The 23,814-nt window shown below is 37.6% G+C and overlaps 1 protein-coding gene and 1 pseudogene across 2 annotated transcripts in view; one reads left to right on the forward strand and one right to left on the reverse strand.

The window, feature by feature from the left end:
* The window catches only part of ZDHHC17 (zinc finger DHHC-type palmitoyltransferase 17), a 136,365-nt gene that overhangs the window by 20,540 nt on the left and 92,011 nt on the right, over window positions 1-23,814 (forward strand). For both annotated transcript variants that reach the window (XM_033431317.2, XM_004271574.4), the window contains exons 2-3: window positions 16,330-16,433; window positions 21,999-22,121. In XM_033431317.2, coding sequence (XP_033287208.1) covers window positions 16,330-16,433; window positions 21,999-22,121 — 227 coding nt within the window. The remainder of the gene's footprint in view (window positions 1-16,329; window positions 16,434-21,998; window positions 22,122-23,814) is intronic.
* On the reverse strand, window positions 6,945-7,500 carry LOC101277346 (40S ribosomal protein S20-like; annotated as a pseudogene).

Consider the following 23,814-nt stretch of genomic DNA (forward strand, 5'->3'; position numbering starts at 1 on the left):
GGTTGTGTAGGCTTCCTGGTGGGGACTAGTGCCTGTGTTCTGGTGAATGAGGCTGGATCTTGTCTTTCTGGTGGGCAGGTGTACGTCTGATGGTGTGTTTTGGGGTGTCTGTGGCCTTATTATCATTTAGGCAGCCTCTCTGCTAATGGATGGGGCTGTGTACCTTTCTTGCTAGTTGTTTGGTATAGGGTAGATATCTAGCACTGTAGCTTGCTGGTTGTTGAGTGAAGCTGGGTCTTGGTGTTGAGATGGAGATCTCTGGGAGATTTTTGCCGTTTGATATTACGTGGAGCTGGGGCGTCTCTTGTGGACCAGTGTCCTGAAGTTGGCTCTCACCTTAGTTGCACAGCCCTGACTCCTGGCTGGAAGACCAGGAGACTGTCCTCCACATGGCTCAGAATAAAAGGGAGAAAAAATATAAAGAAAGAAAGAGAGAGAGGGGTGGGGGGAGGCAGGTAGGGAGGGAGGGAAGGAAAGGAAGGAAGGAAGGAAGAAGGAAAAAAGGAAAGAAAGAAAAAGGATAAAAATAAAATAAAGTTATTAAAATAAAAAATAATTATTAAGAAAAAAATTTTAAAAAGTTAAAAAACAAAAAAAAAACGGACGAACAGAACCCTAGGACAAATGGTGAAAGCAAAGCTATACAGACAAGATCTCACACAGAAGCATACACATACACACTCACAAAAAGAGGAAAAGGGGAAAAAATAATCTATCTTGCTACCAAAGTCCACCTCCTTAACTTGGGATGATTTGTTGTCCATTCAGGTATTCCACAGATGCAGGGTACCTCAAGTTGATTGTGGAGCTTTAATCCGCTGGTCCTGAGGCTGCTGGGAGAGATTTCCCTTTCTCTTCTTTGTTCCCACAGCTCCCGGGGCTCAGCTTTAGATTTGGCCCCGCCTCTGCGTGTAGGTCGCCTGAGGGTGTCTGTTCTTCACTCAGACAGGACAGGGTTAAAGGAGCCGCTGATTCGGGGGCTCTGGCTCACTCAGGCCGGGGGGGAGGGAGGGGCACGGAGTGCGGGGCGAGCCTGCGGCTGCAGAGGCCAGCGTGACATTGCACCAGCCTGAGGTGCGCCGTGCATTCTCCCGGGGAAGTTTTCCCTGGATCACGGGACCCTGGCAGTGGCGGGCTGCACAGGCTCCGGGGAGGGGACGTGGGGATAGTGACCTGTGCTCGCACACAGGCTTCTTGGTGGCGGCAGCAGCAGCCTTAGCGTCTCATGCCCGTCTCTAGGGTCAGCACTGATAGCCGCGGCTCGAGCCGGTCTCTGGAGCTCCTTTAAGCAGTGCTCTTAATCCCCTCTCCTCTCACACCAGGAAACAAAGCGGCAAGAAAAAGTCTCTTGTCTCTTCGGCATCTCCAGACGTTTCCCGACTCCCTCCCGTCTAGCCAGCAGTGGTGCACTAACCCCTTAAGGCTGTGTTTATGCGGCCAACTCCAGTCCTCTCCCTGGGATCTAAACTCCAAAGCCCGAGCCTCAGCTCCCAGCCCGCGCCCGTCCCCTGTAATTTTCTTTTTTTGTGATATCTTTGTCTGGTTTTGGTATCAGGGTGATGGTGGCCTCGAAGAACGAATTCGGGAGTGTTTCTCCCTCTGTAATTTTTTGGAAGAGTTTGAGGAGGATAGTGTTAGCTCTTCTCTAAATGTTTGATAGAATTTGCCTGTGAAGCCATCTGGTTCTGGACTTTTGTTTGTTGGAAGAATTTTAATTACAGTTTCAATTTCATTCCTTGTGACAGGTCTGTTTATATATTCTAATTCTTGGGAAATTGTACCTTTCCAAGAATTTGCACATTTCTTCGAGGTTGTCCATTTTATTGGCATATAGTTGCTTGTAGTAGTCTCTTATAATCCGTTGTATCTCTGTGGTGTCAGTTGTGATCTCTCCTTTTTCATTTCTAATTTTACTGATTTGCGTCCTCTCCCTTTTTTTCTTGTTAATTCTAGCTAAGGGTTTATCGATTTTGTTTATCTTCTCAAAGAACTAACTTTTACTTTTATTGATCTTTGCTATTGTTTTCTTTGTTTCTATTTCATTTACTTCTGCTCTGATCCTTATGATTTCTTTCCTACCTTGACTTTGGGTTTTCTTTGTTCTTCTTTCTCTGTTTGCTTTAGGTGTAAGATTAGATTGTTAATTTGAGATTTTTCTTGTTTCTTGAGGTGGGATCGAATTGCTATAAACTTCCCTCTTAAAACTGCTTCTGCTGCATCCCATAGGTTGTGGGTCATTTTGTATTTTTGTCATTTTTCTGGGTGTTTTTTGATTTCTTCAGTGATCTCTTGATTATTTAGTAGCACCCTGTTTAGCCTCCATGTATTTGTGTTTTTTACAGTTTTTTCCCCCTGTAATTGATTTCTAATCTCATAGCGATTATAATCTCAGAAAAGATGCTTGATATGATTTCAGTCTTCTTGAATTTTCCGAGGCTTGATTTGTGACCCAAGATGTGATCTATCCTGGAGAGTGTTCTGTGTGGACTTGAGAAGGAAGTGTATTCTGCTACTTTCAGATGGAATGTCCTATAAATATCAATTAAATATATCTGGTCCATTGTGTCATTTAAATCTTGTGTTTCTTCATTTATTTTCTGTTTGGATGATCTGTCCATTGGTGTAAGTGGGGTGTTAAAGTCCCCCACTATTATTGTGTTAATGTCAATTTCCCCTTTTATGGTTGTTAGCATTTGCCTTATGTATTGAGGTGCTCCTGTGTTGGGTGCATAAATACTTATAATTGTTATATCTTCTTGGATTGATCCCTTGATCATTATGTAGTTTAGAATAACCTTGTCTATATACAGAAAAAGTCTCGCTGGGATTTTGATAGGAATGGCATTAAACTCATCTGTCAATGTGGGGAGAATTGACATCTTAACCATTTTTATTCTTCTAATCCATAAATATGGTATGTCTGTCTATTTATTTAGATCTTCTTTGATTTCTTTCATCAGTGTTCTGTGTTTTTTAGCATAAAAATACTGTTTATGTTTGATTATGCTTAATTTCTGTCCTCTCATGCCCACGGAAGGCATCTCTCCAGCAGTTCTCTACTCACACTTCTACCTCATCAATTTTTGACTCTACCAGATCATTTCTACTATCAGTCATTTCTCCCATCCTGAAAAAAAAATCTCAAAACCCACACCATGTTTTCCTCGATTGCACTTCTCTTCTGCCTACTGCCCTATTTCTTTGCTCTTTGTATCAAAACTCCTCAAGAGATTTGCCTGTACTTGCTCTTCCCAGTTTCTTTCCTTCCATCTTTCCTTTAATCAGTTCTAGTCTGGCATGTGCTTCTACCTTGGCAAAGCAACACAAAATCTATATTGCTGTATCCAGTGGTTAACTTGTGGTCCTCATCCTTGTTGACTTTTCAGCAGCATTGATATAGTTGATCTACCTAAATTAACTTTTTTCAATTTGCTTCTGGGAAATGCAGGTCAAAACAAGATATAATTTAGTACCCACCAGATTCCTCCAAAATTAAGTCTGGTAAATCTAAGTATAGTGAAAAACTCATACATTGCTAGTGAGAGTATAAGTTGGTACTGCCACCTTGGAAAGTATTTTAATGACAGTAAAGTAGAAGATACTCAAAATCTCTTAATCCAGAAGTTCCAATACTAGGTGCTTACCCTAGAGGAACTTTTACAGATGAGACCTGTATAAGATTGTTCATTGCAGTATGATTTATAGTAGCAAAAAAGTCTCTTAGTAGGGGAATGTATGTGGTTTATTCATGTAATGGAATACTGTCTAATAATTTCATTAAATAAACAAGAACTACATGTTTCAGCACAGGTAAATCCCCAAAAACATAATGTTAAGTGAAAAATACTAAGTATTTTAAGATACAGTTTTGTATAATAGGATGTAAAGTGGGATTTTTTTCTTGTCACCTAAGCATTTTTCTTGGAGCTCAAAATTGAGGACAGTAGTTGACAAAGGAGCCCTGCAGTATAAGCAGAGGTGCTGAACCTGCTGGAAAGTGGCTGTGATTTGTACTGGAACTCTATTACCTCTAGTCGGTACAAGATAAAGAGAGACTTAAGTGGGAGCAAAGGATTCTTGGAAGAGTTATCAACCCAAGAGGGAGTGCTGTAGTGTTTATATTGTCTTCCATGTGGGTTGCAAACAATTTCTCTGAAAGATTGGAGAACTTTTCAGGAGGAAAAATACTTCTCTGGCTGAATGTCTGCTGGGTTGTGGAAAATAGTTAGGCCTCCCTAGGATGCTGTCTGAGTGGAGTGTTAGAGAATTCTTGGAAAAGTGTGATTTGGGTCCCCTGGAATTACTGATGGCCCAGAGACTGGGGGCAGCTGCTGCTTTACTGGGGAGGTGTAAAGGTAAGCGATATATAAAATAGCTGTACAGTGGAAGAGCCAGGACACACAACTTCCTCTGTGTGTCCAGTGATGTTGAATTAAAGGTGTTTCCTTTGGGCCAACCAAACACTTTAGAGGCTAGACAGGCTACAGCCATCTTGAAAGAAACTTACCAAAGAGAATTGCCTGCTGGGCAGAAGCAACCTCAAAGTTATACCAGTGACATAGGAGCTGAGGACTTTTTAGAGGTAAGCTGAAGAATGTCTCTTCTGCGCCAGAGAATGTTACAGAGGGAGGTTCTGTCAAAGAAAACCAGAGATGACAGTAGTTAAAATGGTAAAAATGGATTTCATCCAGGAACAATTGCAATAAGGGAAAGGAGCCCCTCAGTATACAACTGGGCTCAGTTCTGAGTACAGCAAGGACAATTGGAAATTTATAGCCAACAGGCAGAATGAGGTGGGGGTGATCAGTGGAGGGAAAATACTAAGAGGAGACATCAAGGATAGGGAGATTCTTGCTAAACCAACTTAACAGGATTCTTGCTGAGGGCAAGCCAGGGTGATCAGATAGCAAGGACAGGAAATTCTGTAAACTGACTTAGCAGGATTCTTGCTAAAGCTGGACTATGCAGTCCCAGTAAGGATGGGAGGCAAGGTCAAGGCCCATTTGAGAAGAATGATCAGAGGAGTCTGACTGCAGTTTGGTCAAGGAGAGAGTATTGCAGAATTCTCAAAATGCCCCACATGAGAGAGGCAACAGTAGATACTGCCAATGACTGAGGATGTTTGATAGCTGAGAGAAAACTACAAACAGCACCTAGCCTATGTAATATTAACTTTGCCTCTTTACTTCTCACTTTTCCACCTTTATTCCCATCTTCTGGTAAGCAGAATAATGGCTTCCCAAAAATATCAAATCTTAAACCCTGAAACTTGTCCTGTAAGTGTTACCTTATAAGGGAAAAAGAATCTTTACAGGGATGATTAAATTAAGGGTCTTGTGATGGGGGAGGTCACTCTGGATATCCAGGTGGACCCTAATTGCAATTACACGTATCCTTATAAGAGGGAGGCAGACAGAGATTTGAACACACATACAGAAGGAATAGCCCTTAAGAAGCAGACCAGGGAGATTTGAAGATGCTGGCCTCAAATATTGGACTGATGTCACCACAAGCCAAGGTATGCCGGAAGCCACCAGAGCTAGAAGAGGCAAGGAATGGCTTCTCCCCTAGAGCCTCTTTAGAGAGCATGGCTCTGCTGACCCTTTGTGATATTGATGTTTGATTTTGATCTTCCGATCTCCAGAACTATAATGTAATAAATATGTGTCCTTTTAAGGCACTAATCTTGTAGAAATCTATTACAGGATCAATAGGGAACTAACACATATCCCATCACACGGTACTATAATAATTTGTTTGCGTAGTAGTGAGAATACAGATAACAGGGCAGTTGACTCTACCTGAAGGAAACAAGGAAGACTATGGTGACTTTTGAAGTGTGAATTAAAGGATTAGTAAAAGTCTTTCAAACCTGAGATGGGGTGTGCCTTCTGAGTAGAATAGCTAACATGAGCAACATGGTACTGAGGTTTTTAAAGTACATGACTGTACTTGGAATGGCTGGTATAAATAAACATGTATGATGCTTGGAAGGAAATGATGAATATTAAAGCTGGAAAAAGTAAGGTGGGGCCAGACCATGCGATTTTGTATGACTGCTGAAATGTTCTTCATTTACTCTATATGCATGATTTTAAGGATTTTAAGCAGGGGAGTGATTGGAACAGCAGTGTAGGCAGACCTTTTAAGAGGATATTGTAGAGGCAAGACAGAAAAAGGTGGTCAAGTGGACATTTGTATCTAAATGCAATGTTATTCATTCTCTGGAATGGATTTGAATAAGGATGACTTAACAACTTTATAAATGATGGAGAAACAGTAAGGGCATTGCCTGTTTAAAATGGAAAAAAAAATAAGGAAATAAGGATGTACTGTCATTATTTTTTTGTAAAATTGCATTTGATGTTTCTGCCAATGCCATGAAAGGAAAGACAACACTTATTTTCAGATTTGATTGTATTTTTAGACTATTCAAAGAGATCATAAAAAATTAGAGATTATAATTTTAACAATGTGGCTAGATACAAGGTAAATCTGAACATTAGTAGTACTCCCATATACTACTTATAACCAGCTCCAAAATGCAATGAAAATGATTTATATAGGTCCCCGTCTGCATACTACTTACTAGAATAACTCTCAGAGTTATAGTAGTCAGGATAAGCTAGGTTTTGCTGCAGTAGCAACCCTAAAATCTTAGTGGCATACGTGTCAGTGGTTTGCTACACATGCATTATGGCTGCTCTGGGACCCAGACTGATTGATTATCTGCTCTCTGGAACATTGCCAGTTTCCATGGCCGACGAGAAGTGAGAGTGAGGAATTGCATACTGGCTCTTAAAACCTATTCTCTGACAGCAACATGTCTCTTTTATTCATATTCTCTTGGTTAAAAGAAAAAAGTCAATCACTTGGACTTACTTAATTTTCCAGGGGCCAAGGACGTACAAAACTACCATGTGCTTGGGAAAAGAACTGGAACTATTTGATGGGTAGCACTAATGATTATGGTAGTATTTTTTTTTTAACAACTGATTATCAATTTATTAAAAATGTTGATTTAAGCATCTGCACTGGTGACTTCAGCCTCGACTCCTGGCTCAATACTGATGGAAGTGATCTGCTTGACAATCTCAGAAGGACTGTGCAGGTCAATGAGTCCCTTGTGGATCCTCATCTGGAAAAAATCCCAAGTCTTAGAACCGTCACGACAAGGAGTTTTCCTTGTAGTTATTCTCAGAGTCTTGGTAGACATCTGAACTGGTCCTTTTCGCTTTGAGATTCTTTTCCTTCGCACCTCTGATCAGGTCAGCACATCCCTTCTCCAAAGACTTCACGTTGTGGCTGGTGAGGGTGATTCTAATGCGGTGAATCGCCACCTCGGGCTCCACTGGAGTCTTTCCGGTATCTTTAAAAGCCATGGATGGCTGTGGCACAGCTTCCTGACTGACTTGTTCCTTGGCGAGAGCGAACAGCGGTAAGTTAGGAGCAGGAGTGCGTGGCCCGAGGCTCCGCTGCAGCGGCGACCCTGTCTTCGTCCAAGTGCTATGGTAGTATTTAAATATAAAAGTCAGGACCAAGGAAAAAAATGTACGTGATTATAAAAGTATAATCCTTGAAATATATCAAAAGCATAGATAACAGCTCTAACAATGGAACAGAAGTGTTTAGATCAGTATGAAAAGGTTAGTATCTAATCTTCTCTAAACATAAAATCAGATTCAAATACATTAAACAAACAAATTTCAGGACCAAAATAGAATAAAATGGCCAAAGGATTGGAACAGGTAATTCTCAAAAGATGAAATAGAATAGGAAAATATATTTAAGGTTGAGAGTTCAAGTATTATCTACTCTATTTAAATTAAGGGATAATTTAAAAACAACACCTAGAGTCAGTGAGTTTATGGAGAAATGGTTAATCAGATATTGGTGGTGGGATTATAAATATAGTCCCTTTGCAAAAAACAATTTAGATATTGTATCAAGAACCATAAGAATATTCATACCCTTTAAGAATCTCTCTCTAGGAATTTACTCCAGTTAACACGTTTTTGACCAGAAATGTATTAAGGCCACAGGCGTTAGTTTCTACAAAAATCCCCTGGTCAATAATGGGTTAAAAAGAAGAAATGTTAAATGAGTTAAAGGAAGTATTTTGTTGTAGTGAGGAAAAATCCATCCATTTATTCTTTTTTTTTTTTTAAGTTATCCTTTTTCTTGGTTTGTTTTTTAAAATTATTATATAAGTTTAAGGTGTACAGCATTGTAATTCAACATCTGTATACACTACAAACCAGGCGTCTAGTTATAATCTATCACCATACAGTTGACCCCCTTCACCCCTTGCTCACCTCCCCCCAGTCCCCTTCTCTTCGGTAAACACTAATCTGTTCTCTGTATCTATGAGTTTTTTTTGTTTTATTTTGTTTTATTTTTCTAGATTCCACACGTGAGTGAAATCATACAGTATTTGTCTTTCTCCTTCTGACTTATTTTACTTGGCATAATACCCTCAAGGTCTATACATGTTGTTGCAAATGTCAGGATTTCATTCTTTTTTATGGCTGAGTAGTATTCCATTGTGTACGAATATACCACATCTTCTTCATCCCTTTATCCATCGATGGACACCTAGGTTGTTTCCATGTCTCAGCTATTGTAAATAATGCTGCAGTGAACATAAGAGTGCAGATGTCTTTTTGAATTAGTGTTTTTGTGTTCTTTGGGTAAATACCCAGAAGTGAAATAGCTAGGTCATATGGTAGTTCTATTCTTAATGTTTTGAGGAATCCCCATACTATTTTCCATAGTGACTATTCCAATTTACAGTCCCACCAACAGTGTACAAGGGTTCCCTTTTTTTCACATCCTCTCCAACATCTGTTATATCTTGTCGTTTTAATAATAGCCATTCTAAGAGGAAATGTAAAAGGGAAGAATATAAAATATATGAATACTGTGATTACAGACTAAAGATATATAAATATTTGGGCAAATAAAGATTGTATAGCAGTATTGAAGGAAATTTGCAAAATTAGGTTAAATTAAAAAATAACACTTCTTCCTAAAAACACATACTCTAGTCTAATAGTGAAAAAAACCCTTGACAAATCCCAGTTGAGGGTCATTCTACAAAATATCTGACTAGTTCTCAAAACTGTCAAAGTCATCAAAAATAAGTTTGAGGAATTGTCATAGCGAAGAAGAGCCTGGGGAGCCATGACCACTTAAATGTAATGCGATACCCTGGATGGAATCCTGGAACAGAAAAAGGACATTACCTAAAAACTAAGGCAATCTGAATAAAGTATAGATCTCAGTTAATAATGTATTAATATTGATTGAATAACAACAAATGTACCATACTAATGTTAGATGTTAATAATAGTGAAAATTGGGTGTGTGGAATATGGGAACTGTGTACTGGTTTTGTAAATCTTAAACTATCCTAAATAAAAATAATCCTAAAAATAAAGTTTTTTTTTTCTTTTTTTTTTTTTAAGGAGAGGGAGAAAAATATACATGTAGGCATTTGTTCATCAAATGTCTGTGGAAGGAAAAAAAGTGTGCCAGATTTATGTATATTGTTACAAGTATGTATATACATATAGATTAATACTAGAAGGAAATGAAGTGAAACCAGTTTTTAGTGAAGCTAGAAGGTGATGAACATTTTCCTAGTCTAAAATTTGTTGGAAGCAAGCAAAGTGAATTTGATAGTTTGGATTGAGACAGTGGTGGTCCTACAGCATAAAGAGAACCTACCTATGCCTCAAGTTGGCCTCTCTTTTTTAAAAGCAAAAATCACATACTGTTAGCCAGGGATTGGGGACCACAGCAGAGCATATAATATAGCAGAGACTTCTTACTTACTGAAAAAATTGATTTGAAATCTTTCCATTATATCACCAGATCATTTTTGTCCAATCTTCCCTTAAAGAGGGTACATCAAATAGATTAGTAAGAAATTCTGTCTTGAGTGTAGTGCCCTTTGCTGACACTATTAATTAAATACGTTTTAAAAGAAAGTTATTTTATAATTTTGTAGTGGCTACTGCTTTTCCTTATCTTTCTTTGTTCATTTAGTTATATGCTTAATGCTTATGCTGTCCTCTCATTATATATTCCTTTTTAAAAATCCTTATGGTATTCCTAGAATTTAGTTCATTACTACCTAGGTTTTAAGAAGGTCTCACATTTGGCTCATCAGTTTTGGCTAGGACTTAAAAATGAGTCAGTTATGTATAGAGACTTTTTTTCTTTCTTTTTGTCAACAACACTTTATATTGTTTTAGTTTCATCATATACATTTAATGGAATTAAATTTGAGAAGCTCAAAATTATATAATTAAATGCAATTAGCTTCTTGATTTAGAGTCCAACCTGTTAGAATGATACCTGACAGCAGACATTTGCACAGTGCAAGTTACAGTCATATGGTTAAGCCCTACTGGTTTGCTAATTCACCTGTGTATATTTATGGGTTAATGCACCAAAGGCAGGCAGGTAGCATGTGTCTTGTAGGTAACATGTATGTGCCCTAGGATTTTATTGAATTGACTTTGTGCTCTCTCTCTGTTTGGAAATGCATTTATATTGAGAATTACGGCATCTTTTCATACCTATATTTGCCATTGTATTTTGCCCTCTTTGAATTATCTTCATATTCTTTGCCCATTTTTCAATGTGTTGTTACTCATGCTTTTCTCAGAGCTTTTTTTTTTTTTTTTAAACATTAGGACTGTTATTACTGATATTCTTATATTTAAATCTTTGACCTGACTGGAGGTTATCTAATATAAGGAGTGAGATGGGAATCTTATAGGAAGAGTCCTTGACTGAGGCCCGGTCCTGCCGGGTAGTCACTTCTCTAGGAAGCCTGGGAAATTGATCTTCACTCTAACTGGTCTTTCATTAAACATTCAGGTAAGTCCTAGAGCTGTTTTGAACAAGTTACTTAGACCTGGTGAGCACCAGACATACGGTCAGAGTCTCCAGAACAGTCAGGAGAGTCCAGAGTGGCACAAAGCCTCCCCAGAACAGGAGGGTGCATGGTTCTCTCACCAGGAGAATAGTAGAGGCATCTACCTGTATGTTCTCATGGGATGTGTTGCTGACCTGGGAAGCTTCCACCTGGGAGCATGCTGCTCTGAATTCTGCTTTGTGTGGCCCTGCTTTTTCAGACAAGCTTCAGCATCATACGCCATTAAAGAAACTATATCCTTGGCTGTATTTGTTAGCGTCTTTCTACCAAGCACATCACTCTTCTGTGTTGGAGCCTGTTGAATTTTTTTTTTATCCCAGATGGCTAGCCAGTTGTCCATTTATACCATTTACTGAATAATATGTCTTTCCCTCCTGATTCTAATTCTCATTCTTAAAGCTCTATTCCACTGCCCTATTTATCACTGCAGTACTCCTATTTTTTCTTTAGTTTGCTTTCTGATGTATTATAATTAATGGCAGGGCAAGTCCCTGCCCTTACCCTTCTTTCTGAATATTCCTGAACTTACTCTTGCATGTTTGTTCTTTCAGATATACTCTACCATAGAACCGATTCTTGGAGCACCTTTTCTTATAGAGCTCTTATTAAACATCTATATTTGGTTGGTAATAAAGTACTGTGCCATAGAGCAGGGGTCCCCAACCTTTTTGGCACCGGGGACCGGTTTCGTGGAAGACAGTTTTTCCATGGCCTGGTGCGGGGATGGTTCAGGCAGTAATGCAGCGATGGGGGCGGCAGATGGAGCTTCGCTCCCTCGCCCACCGCTCTCCACCTCCTGGGTGGCCCAGTTCCGTAGCAGTCCGCAGCCCGGGGCTTGGAGACCCCTGCCATAGAGGATTCTTTGATCAGTGCTGCCTCCTTCTTTGTTGTTGTTTTTTTTTTTTGCGGTACGCGGGCCTCTCACTGTTGTGGCCTCTCCCGTTGCGGAGCACAGGCTCCGGATGCGCAGGCTCAGCGGCCATGGCTCACGGGCCCAGCCGCTACGCGGCATGTGGGATCTTCCCGGACCGGGACACGAACCCATGTACCCTGCATCGGCAGGCGGACTGTCAACCACTGCGCCACCAGGGAAGCCCCCTCTTTGTTTTAAATGAATGTAAACTAAAGATTAATAGGTCTAGTATTTTTTAAAAGTTAACTAGATTGTATTAACTAGATTGCACACAGACACTTGCTCACTAGTTTATTGGTTATATAATTCCATCCAGGCATGTGAATAAACACGTATTATGGAGTCTATCATCTTGATATGCCATCCAGAGTTTGCCTGTATCTGCCGTATAAGTTTGAGTTTTATCGTATTGATTTCTCTTAGCAGCCGTGTATGGCAGCTGAGCTTGTCCCAGCTCTTCTCCTTCCTGTCTGCTACTTGAGCAGCAGGTTTTGGAGGTGCTTTTCTCTCCTTCTAGTTCTGTTCAGCAGCTCCTAGGGCTATAAAAACCTTTGGCTGTCAATTTAGGTACCTTAAGGATCCTTCCAGTGGCTGTAATTTCTTTATTCCAATATATAAAATCATTGTATGTTAGCCTTAGAAGGGATCTTGGAGGACTTCTAATCTAGTGGTTTTTAAACTTTTAAAAAGGAGCTAAATCTTTTTTTTATTATTAAAGAAATATTATGTAAAGCCCCAGTATCTAAAAAAGAGGCTAAATAACAAAGTGCTTTGTTTAAGAAGGGAGTGAATTGAGTGGAGCTAAAACTATCAAGCTCTTTGATGCCCTGATGTTGGTCCTTGAGGCACCTGAGTAGAACTCTAAGCTGATCTTATTCATCCCCCTCTTTTTACAGATGAGGGACCTGAATCCTACCATAGTTAATTGCCTTGCCGGGTTGTAGCCTAGGTAAGAGAATGGCAGACTTTCAGTTCATTAGCCTCTCAGTCAAGGACTTTTTCTATTATACCATGCTGCTTCTAATGGAATTACTGCACTCTTAAAAGTTACAATGACCTACATATGTATTTTTTAATTAGTATTACTTTCCTTGGCAGAGATATCAATTAAATTGCATCTTGGTTCCCATTAAAATCAAGGAAAAATTATAGGATTTTAGTGTCATTAAATATTTACATGTTGAAAATTTATCTGATGTATAATAGCAAATTTATAATTAAAAAATTAATATAATCTATACATTTATAGGATATATTTATTTACATTAACACGGTATTTTTTATGTTTTTAAAGTTTAAAAATCACAACTGTCATTCCTAGGCCTAGTGATAATGGTGGTTATCTTGATAGAGAGTGTTGTCATTTGTCAGATTGGCAGGGTACTAGTTCTAGAGGTGAATCAGTTTCCAATGTGATTAAAAGTGAGAAAAAGAATTTAAGCCCGTGTTATTAATTTTTTTTTTTTTTGCGGTACGCGGGCCTCTCACTGTTGTGGCCTCTCCCGTTGCGGAGCACAGGCTCCAGACGCGTAGGCTCAGCAGCCATGGCTCACGGGCCCAACCGCTCCACGGCATGTGGGATCTTCCCGGACTGGGACACGAACCCGTGTCCCCTGCATTGGCAGGCGGGCTCTCAACCACTGCGCTACCAGGGAAGCCCCGTGTTATTAATTAAAAAAAAAAATAGTACAACAGGTTGGAGATTTGCTTAAACACCATTTCTTCTACCTTTTTAGTGGGAATAACTGTACCTCTTGAAAATTACTCTAAGGATATATGTAAAGCCATCTTTAAAAAAATCATATTTCCCTTACTAAAAAGTAGAAGTAAACAAATAAAAACCATATAATTGTGATAAAACAAATGCATTTAATTTTTAAATGTTATTGGAAAAAAAGTCTGATTTCTAGTACATTGGAAGATCACATTTGGCACTGTCAGTGGGGCAAAATGGACGGTAGATAAACTGAGAATACAATTTAATCATTATATATAATAACAGGTCTCTGGGGATAAAAATAAAATTAAATTCACATGAAAGCATTACAGTAGTAAGCTTTAAAAAGAGATTTATTTTTTTATTTAATGAATATTTGTTATTTGTCTCTAAAAGCAACCTATTTGTCCTTAGTAAAAAATAATAGCAGTTTGCCCTAGCAGATTTTCATATTGAAATAGTTTTTAAAGTTATATTATTACTTTTTGGCCCTCATGTTATCTTTATTTAAGTTTTAACTTAGCTCTTGCTTCTAATCTTTGACTTATGTTTCTTATCTACTTTGTCCTTCCATTTTGGACTGTAAAGGCCTTGAGGGCAAGAAACCATATTTGGTATTTGCATATTGGTTTGCAGTACTGCTTCAAGCCACAGTGGAGCCTGACACAAAAGGAAAACGAGCAATACTAGTGCTGTCTATATTTAAAATCTTTATGTTTAGGATTTGTTTTGTTTTGATTTTTAAAAGATTTTAAAAATCTTGATTATTGAGTTTTTTGGCACTCTCTTAAACTTTGCACTAGCTTTATCCTGTCCTGGCTTGGGGTCCCAGTACATTGTAGAGGACTTTGTTTATAGCAGACTTTCAGTACATGTTTTGTTGGACATTTTATTTCATTCTGCTTGTAAACTATGGCCGGGTTTTTATTTTCCTTCAGATGTCTTATGGACCTATAGAAAAAGTCAGAATTGAAAGTTTAAAAGGTTATTTTCCTTATGGTAGGGGAGAATAATATCAGAAAAAATTTAGAAAAAAAGGAAGTGCTACTGATCTGAGAAATGTCTTTCTTTTAACTTGCTCCACTGAATATAGAGCATAGAGAAGTTGAGAACTGGAGTTCAGTGGAGAAATTAAATAGAACAGTTTTAAAAAATTAAATTGGGTAAGTCTTATGTATTGGTTAGCTTCATCAATTATTCAGAGTGTTGTATACACCCAATATACTATACCTGCTTGTGTTCGTATTTAACCAGTTCTATTTTTTTTTTTTTTTTTTTTTTTTTGCGGTACTCGGGCCTCTCACTGCTGTGGCCTCTCCCGCTGCGGAGCACAGGCTCAGCGGCCATGGCTCATGGGCCCAGCCGCCCCGCGGCATGTGGGATCCTCCCGGACCGGGGCACGAACCCGTGTCCCCTACATCGTTAGGCGGACTCTCAACCACTGCGCCACCAGGGAAGCCCAACCAGTTCTATTTTAATGGAGTCCAAGAACAATCTCTCAAAAAAATCACTTAGTAAATTATATGCAGTATGTGTAATATGTTGTGAATCTCGGCTTAAGACTGATGTCTATTTTCTTTCTTCTGCAAGTGTGGATTTATGATTATTACGGTGGTATTTTAATATTGGTGGTGGCATTTTCATAAGGAAAGGTTATATACTAAGCTGAATTTGCTTTTGTGAAACTTTTAAATTCCCTATTGTTGAAAATATTCAGTAATATTGTTGATAGTCTTCTAAATGTATGGTTCAAACCAATCAGTTTTGGAATTTTCCACATAGATTAAATGGCTAGAGTGAGCTAAAGATAATAGACTTTTTTCTCCAATGAAATACCATAAATTTGTATTATTAAATATCAGTGGCCAAGAGAGAATTGTTGTAAGGATTTAATTCTCTCCAAATATCTTGTTACGCCTTATCCTTTCATTTATGTGTGTGTGCCTGTAAGAGAAAAATATCAGAATCATAGAAATTTGAACGGATGGTAGTAGAACCAAACATGCTCAATTTTTCTGTTTTCATATAAAAGAAGTAATTGTATATTAGTGCTATATTGAGGAAGCTGACTATGCATAACAAATTTTGTATTTTAAATAGAAAATTGCACATAGCATATAAGTTTTAAATGGATGTAATATTCTATAAAGCCGTTTAATTAAATTTTTATATAAACATTAGTTTCTTTAAGGTGTTGACATTTTTAGAACTACTCAAGCAGATTTACATTTTATTAGAATGCCCTATTGTTCTTTATTCACCTAATAGTAGATGCCTTAACAAGCCCTCAGCATGAAGGAGTATAAGAAAAGGTGATATCTGAGAATAATAGAATAATATACCTGGGTTCCTTTTTTAGGACCTTAGTCTTTATTTGGCATGTGATGAAAGTTTTGAAGTAGAGTGTTAGAGCTAGGGGGTTATGCTGGAATAGTAGAAAAATTGGTCTGAGAGAATGAGAGTTGATTTGATGAAGAAGTAGAGTTCTGTGGAGCTAAAGATGAATTTCAGTTACTGATTTGTCACTGATTTACAGTTTTGTAGCTTTTCTGTTGTGAGACTGTGTGTAAGGGGTAGATCTGTTTGAACATGCTTTTTCTCCAAAGAGTACAGACTTCAGCATAAGGTTAAACTTAATCTTTTAAATAACAAACATTCTTCAAACAGCACAAAAGCAATAGTAAAATACTGAAATATTTTCATACTTCATTTCTCAATTCTTATCTCTATGTAATTTTTTTTCTTCAACAGGAAATCAAACCTCAAAGCCATTATAGCCATGGATATGGTGAACCCCTTGGACGGAAAACTCATATTGATGATTACAGCACGTGGGACATAGTTAAGGCTACACAGTAAGTTTTTTGTTGCAGTTGTTTTCTTTTTGACATCTGTATTTTAAGGGAAATATACATTTCTTTCTCTTTTTGATATTCTCTATTTGATAATTCTGTACTTGGTGAGACATTGTTTTCATACTTTCCTTTAGTTCTTTGTACAGATTTAAAATAGCTGATTTAAAGTCTTTGTCTAGTAAGTGCAATGTCTGGGATTCTTCAGGGACAGTTTCTATTAATTGCTCCCCCCTGCTCCCCATGGGTTATACTTTTTTGCTCTTCTGCATGTCTTGTAATTTTTTGTTGAAAACTGGACTGTTCAAATAATGTAACATGGCAGTTCTGGGTATCAGGTTCTCCAGGGTTTGTTGTTGTTTGTAACATTTCTGAACTAATTCTATAAAGTCTGTATCTTTGTCATGTGTGCCCAGTGAAGTCTCTACTTGGTTAGTTAGTGGTCAGAGACTTCTTAAATCCCTAGAACCAGTAAGTCTTGATCTTTGTCGAGGAACTCTTCATGCAAGTGCAAGTTGAGACACTCAGCACTCAGCCAGGCAGCTTACAGCTCTGCCTTAGCCTTCACTTTCTGCTTGCAAAGAACCTCAAGGTCAATCAGAAGTGAGAGCTTAGGGCCTTCTCCAGTCTTTGTTGAACATGTGCATGGCCTTCTAGCTTCCCAAGAATATGTCTGAGCTTTTCAAGCCCCTGTGGATATCTCATTCCTCAGCTTTTGCTTAAGCTTTTTGATTTGTCTGTTGTTTGTCCCAACTGTTTTCCATCCTCTCAAACAACTGTTAACGTTAAAACATTTGACAAACATCCCAGAAAGGAGGTTTTAATGAGTTTGGGTGAGGTCTAATAGATAAGCCTTTCAAGTAGACTCTTCCAGGGAACCACCATATAGGTGAAATAATGACTCCTCTTTGAGAATGAGGCTTTGAAGGAACTCCATTCCTATTCTGCTCACTCTGCTATCAGTACCAGGAATACAACTTATTTTTCAAGGCTGCTGGGGAGCAGAGGATGGGACTGTGGTATTTTAAAACACCACAGTCCTCTGTTCTTCCTGAAATTCAGCTGTTTTTCTTGACTAAAGATCCCTTGGATTGCTGAAAGCCTTTTGTTAACTTTTCCAGAGTTCTGAAAACGTTGATACTGCCAGTTTTTTCATTACTTTTGTGGAGAGGCAAATTTTTGGAAGTCCTTAGTCCACTGTCACCCTACTTTCCTGAATGTTGTATGTAGTCAAAAATCAAAGCACATTGTCCCAGCTGTATTTAGCAAACAAATTATACTGCTCTACATTCGTTTTTCCTTTTGAGACTTTGCTCCTATTAATATATTCTTTCTCTCCTTTGTCATTAATGTGTCTCACCCTAATGCATGATTTCCATCAGCAAATACACTGCAGGATCTTTCATGTTAAGAAAAAAAACAACCACTTTTCTTTATTCCTCAAATACCCTTCTAATTACGCTTTTTCTTGAAAAGTATCTATGTGTGCTGTCTATAATTTCTACCTTTTAAAACATTTATTTAAATTTTAAAACATTTCAATCCTACAGATAAGTATAGAGAAGAATATAACTGTCAGATTAAGCAGATGCTAACATTTTGCTGTAATTGCTGCAGGTTGCTCAGCATGCTCTTTTCCTTATCTCCTCGAGGAAACCTCTCTTGAAATTGCTGTGAATCATTCTCATGAACATTCTTGTACATGTCTACAAACATCTGTAAACAAAATATGCTATTATAATGTATGCTTAAAATTTACGTAAGTTGTATTCTACACTACATATCCTTTTGCAGTTTGCTTTTTAAAAACAAACAAAAAAACTATATAGCTTTTGTGATTTATCAGTGTTGGTAAATAAGGACCTAATCTGTCCTGTTTAACTGCTTTGTAGTATTCTATCATTCCTTATCGAGGTATACTTTAAATCGTTTCTACTGTTTCATTATTTCAAGCATCGCATCAGTGAATGTCTCACTACCTGTTCCCCTGTGCACATAAACAAAAGTTCTTCTAGGGTAGACAACTCAAGTGGAACTTCTGGCTTGTTCAGTGTGTTCTTTTTCAGCTTTACCAGTTCTTGCCAAATGGTTTTCCAAAGTGGCTGTGCCAATTTATACCCCCATCTGCAGGAAATGAGTTCTTTTTCCACTGCATTTTTGCTCAGTTCTAGTTTTGTCACACTTACTAGTCATTGTCAGTTTGAGAGCTGTGAAATGGTTTTTCTCTCTTTTGATAGGCCTTTCTCTGATTACAAATGATATTGAATATATTTTCTATGTTTATTGGCCATTTGGGTTTCTTCCTGTGTGAATTAACCATTTTAAATATACCTATTTTGAGTTCTTTTGTCTTTCTATAATTAGTTTGTAAAAGTTCTTTACGTATTTTGATGGAGTCTGCAAAGAAGTTAGTGAGACCTGTGTCCCTTTAATGTCCTCCAAGAGTCCCATCTGCCACTCTCCCAGCCCCTTCCCGCCCCTAGTCATGCAGCTCATGATTAAGTACTCCTCTTCAGTGTATCCAAACTCATATTTTTTTCCTGTAACAATGTGCTGGACCTTCTCTGGAAACCTGCACTTCCAGAAAGGCTCTGTCATCTGTGGTGACTGTGAAAGACAGTGGTGACTGGGGCTACCAGATGGTGGCTGGAGCCAGTTCGTGGGCCACTGCAGGGTCCACAGCTAGGAATAGGTCTGTATGCCTGGTACCCAATGCATGGGTGGGTGAGACTCTCCCAGCTCTCTTGGCCGATGGTGCTGGATCCCATAGTGCCCACAGAGGTCCATGGATAGAGGCTGAATTATTATTGTTGGAGGGGGCACAAAACGATGAATGTCTTCTTCCACCATGATGGTGATGTCATTCTGCAGTCCATTTCTAAATACTCTTTTTTTCTTCCATTTAATCTTGTATAGTACCACATTGTTTTAATTATTTCTTAGTCTTCAAAATTGTCTCAGCTATTCTTGGTCTTTTACTCTCACAAATGAATTTTAGGGTTCTACTTGGGACATTCATGAGATATTCATTTGGGGTTTTAATTAGAATTTCATTAAATTTGCAGATAATTTTGGGGGAAATTAGGGTATATATTTCTTTAGGTCTTACTTTAACATCTTTCATTAATTAACCTTATTTACAGTAAGAGTAGTATAATTAAATATGCTTCCTCATTATTATTTTAGATAGTTTAATATTTTATGTTACAGTGGTATGGAAATCTGATCCTAAATTTATTTTATTTAGATACTTTGTTTTCATGATTATTTGGCTGGAAAAAAGATAAATCTCACAAAGATACATGATTCCCTAATGGAAGAATTACAACATATGCTGCATTTATTAAGTTACAGTAATTACTTTTCAGTACTATTCACTAAGTAAAGATTTTACTAAACTTTACCTTGTAAATGTACATTTTCTGATGATAGTTCTTGCAAACTAATCAGGTTTTGACATTTTTGTAATTACAGCAAATGGGTTCACACATGTTAGAAAATTGTTTCAGAATTTTTTAGTGTGCCCACATAAGAATGTTTTTACAGTTGTTGTATAAGATCTTTCAGAAACTATATTGTATAATGATAGAAACATTCTCCCGTTGCGGAGCACAGGCTCCGGACGCGCAGGCTCAGCGGCCATGGCTCACAGGCCCAGCTGCTCCGCGGCATGTGGGATCTTCCCGGACCAGGGCACGAACCCGTGTCCCCTGCATCGGCAGGCGGACTCTCAACCACTACGCCACCAGGGAAGCCCCAAACATACAATTTTAAAAAAATATTCTCTTTATAGTAGGTGTTTTTCTGAAATGAAAGTAGTTAAGTTTCTCACTGTGTCTGAAATACCCTCTTTGCCTTGAAGGGGAACAGACTGACTATCTTTACCTTTCTTAAGAATACAGTGGACCACTGAACAGCACAAGTTTGAACAGCTTGGATACACTTAAATGCGAATTTTTTTCAACAAATACATACTACGGTATTAAACAGTCTGCAGTTGTCTAATCCACAGATGCGGAACTGCAGATATGGAGGGCCAGCCGTAAAGTTACATGTGGATTTTTGACTGCGGGAGGGTTGGCGCCCGTAACCCCCATGTTGTCCAAGGGTCAACTGTATATGGTTGATAGCATACCAGTCACAGTTCTTTGCCATCGCTACCTGTGCCCCGCTCCCCAAAAAAGCCAGCAGATTTGAAACACTTGTCTTTTTTGTTAAAAGGAAAATGCATACTCACTTTTAAATGTTAGGAAAGTAACCAGCGATTCTCAGTATAGTTAAAAAGATTTTTATCATCACTTGTCTCATTCAAAGTGTGAGGTAGATTCTGCTCTTTAAGGTAATATGCCTAGTTCACTTAACTGGGCACATGTAAACAATTTTCTGACAAAGAACAAAGAGCTGAAGGAACTTCTGTCATCTCCTGTGAATTGTGGAACTCTTGTTCTTCCCTTAGGTTGATTTACCTTGTGCATGTGTGTGTGTGTGTGTGTGTGTGTGTGTGTGTGTGTGTACGTGTACACATGTAGTACAGAGCCATTGTAGGGCAGCATTGAAGGCTGTATTAAATATTAGTGCAGCTTAATTTCTTTCTCTATTAGCTAAGACACGAATACAGTTTTAATATTGGCTTCTAATGTTCCTTTATTAGGCCACCTTTCCCCCAACCTCACCCTGTGGTATACCTCCCCATTTTGGAGACCACTTTAAGAAATTACAAATATAGTCAAAGCTCATTTGATTTGTTTTTGTGTCTCGTATTTCCAAGGATCCAGTATTTTGTTTAGGATGAAGTTGATGGTTTTTGAGGCTCCATGATGGATTCTTAGTGGTTTGTCATACTGTTCTTTTTATTTTTGCTTATGCTTGAAAATTTCCATAATACAAAGTTTTAAAAAATATATATGCTGCCACAGAATGACCAAAAACAGGAAGGGAGGTAAAGGTCAAGCTATTTGCGTGCACCTTTCTCCTTTATTAAGCGTGAACGTCTTTCCTCGAATTCTCCCAGTAGACTTTCTCTTCTGTCTCATTGGCTTGAACGCACAGGACTCCTGCACCTGCCCTGCTCCCACCCCTACACTTCCTTTCTTATTTGCCTTACGAATTTTGAGGCTAAATTTGTAAATAAAGAATCCTGAGGTTGTAAGACATCCTTTTCTCAATGCTGTTCTAAATCATTGATAAACTCTTTGTTACTGCTTCTTTATGATTTAATATTTTTTAACATAGCTGTATGTATTTTTATAAGCTGCCTTAAGTGTTTTGTAGAATAAGTGGTGATATTAAGAAAAATAAATAACTGATAGACATTTTATTTACGTTATCCTTTTCTCTTCCACTTCATGAGTTATTACATTCTTATAGATGAAAAATTTTTAATTATAAAATGGGTTAGTAATAAAAACTGTTGGAATATTGATATCTTTAAAGTAACATTTTATATTGAGAAAGCCATTTTAATTTCCAGGTTTCAAAATGGAGCATTAGTTTCTTCTGGAAATGCTATTTTCAGCTTTAAATTTCTTGTCAAATAGTGGTAACAATCACGTTTTCTTTCTTTTCAAGATATGGAATATATGAACGCTGCCGAGAATTGGTGGAAGCAGGTTATGATGTACGGCAACCAGACAAAGAAAATGTTACACTCCTCCATTGGGCTGCCATCAATAACAGAATAGATTTAGTCAAGTAAGCATTTCTATATTTTAGGTAATTAGTTATTACTATAAAATTATTAGAAATAATTATAAAATATATAATTTCTAAAATTCATAGCTTTTAAAATGTAGATTCTGTGTCCTTTTTTCCTGAAAAAAATTGTTTTTAACATATATCGAATGCTTATTATGTGACAGATACTATGCTGAGTGCTTTTCCATGTATATTTCCTTAAATCTTAATTCTTGAAGTAACCCTGTGTGAAAAATAACAATTTTTACTGCTGTCCTAATGATGTGGAAACTGAAGCATAAAGAGGTTAAATACGCTACCAGTGACATAAAACTGATAAAGATTGGAGTCTGGACTTTAACTCAGGCAGTCTAACTTGTAGCTTACATTCTAAATATGAATTCTACGGGTAAAAGCTACAAAAGGAAAGAGAGGAGTTAATAATAGCAGGTAATAATAAACTAATTTCACACCAGCATAACTGAAGAATACTTTATATACTCAGTATAAATTATTTTTATTACTTACTGTTCATCTGCTTGTTCAGTAATAATAAGAGGTGGTTAGATAAGCAGGAGTCAGGATGATAAGGAAGTGTTAGTAAATCTGGCTGAAATAGTCTCTGGCAATTTGGATATAAGATTTTTAGATAGAGACATGAATCTGAAATGAACTGCTTGCAGGTGTGCCTTTTAAGTACAGCGTACAGAGTCTAGAGACAAATAGGATGTTAATATCAGGTAAAAGAATTTGCCCTTAGAGTACTAAAGAAAGATTAAACAAGTAATAACTGACACATTGAAATCCATGAATCACTTTCTTCTGGAGAGCGTATTTCCATTTTATTTGCTCCTTTTTTCCCTTCTTGTATTTCTAACCTTTCCTCTGCCTGCAGTATAGGTCTCTTGATGTCTAAGTTCTGTTTTTGTTTGTCAGAAAATGTTTTTATTTCATCTTCATTTGTGAAGGAAATTTTCACATGGTATAGAAATCTAGGTTGGCCGCTCTTTTAATTTTATTTTTGTTTTTTACCCATTGAGAATATCATCCCACTGTTTTCTGGCTTCTGTTACTATTGAGAAGTCAGTCTAAGTATTACACTTTTAAAGGCTTTTTTTTCTTTCTTTCTCTTTTTCTGGCCGCTTTTAAGATTTTTTTTCTTTGTTTCTAGTTTTCTGCAGTTTCATGATGATGTTTCTAGGTGTGGATTTCTTTTATTTACCCTGAATAAGATTGCAAGAAATTCTTGATTCCGTGGATTAATGTTTTCATCAGTTCTGGAAAATCTCAGCCATTATTTCTTCAAACATTGCTTCTGCCCCATTCTCTTTTTGCTCTCCTGGAACACCAGTTAAATGTATGTTTGACCTTTTCATTGTATGCTGTGTCTCTTATCCTCTCTTCTGTGTGTACTGTCCTTTTCTTCTCTGCTTCATTCTGGAAACTTCTGACTTATCTTCCAGTTCATTTATTCTCTATGTGTAATCTGCTGTTAAATCTATTCATTGAGTTCCAATTTTGTTTATTTTTTAGTTCTAGAATTTTAATTTTTTTTTAAACTTGCGTTATTTGATTCATTTGTTGCTGTACTTTTCCATCTTGTCTTATACTTGAAAATATAGTTATTATATAATCTGTGCTGAGAAGATAGCATTGGGAGTCTGTGTGGGTCTGTATCTGTTATATTATTCCTTTGTGTGCCTGACTATCT

The sequence above is a fragment of the Orcinus orca genome, chromosome 11, assembly GCF_937001465.1.
Source record: "Orcinus orca chromosome 11, mOrcOrc1.1, whole genome shotgun sequence".
Taxonomy (NCBI): Eukaryota; Metazoa; Chordata; class Mammalia; order Artiodactyla; family Delphinidae; genus Orcinus; species Orcinus orca.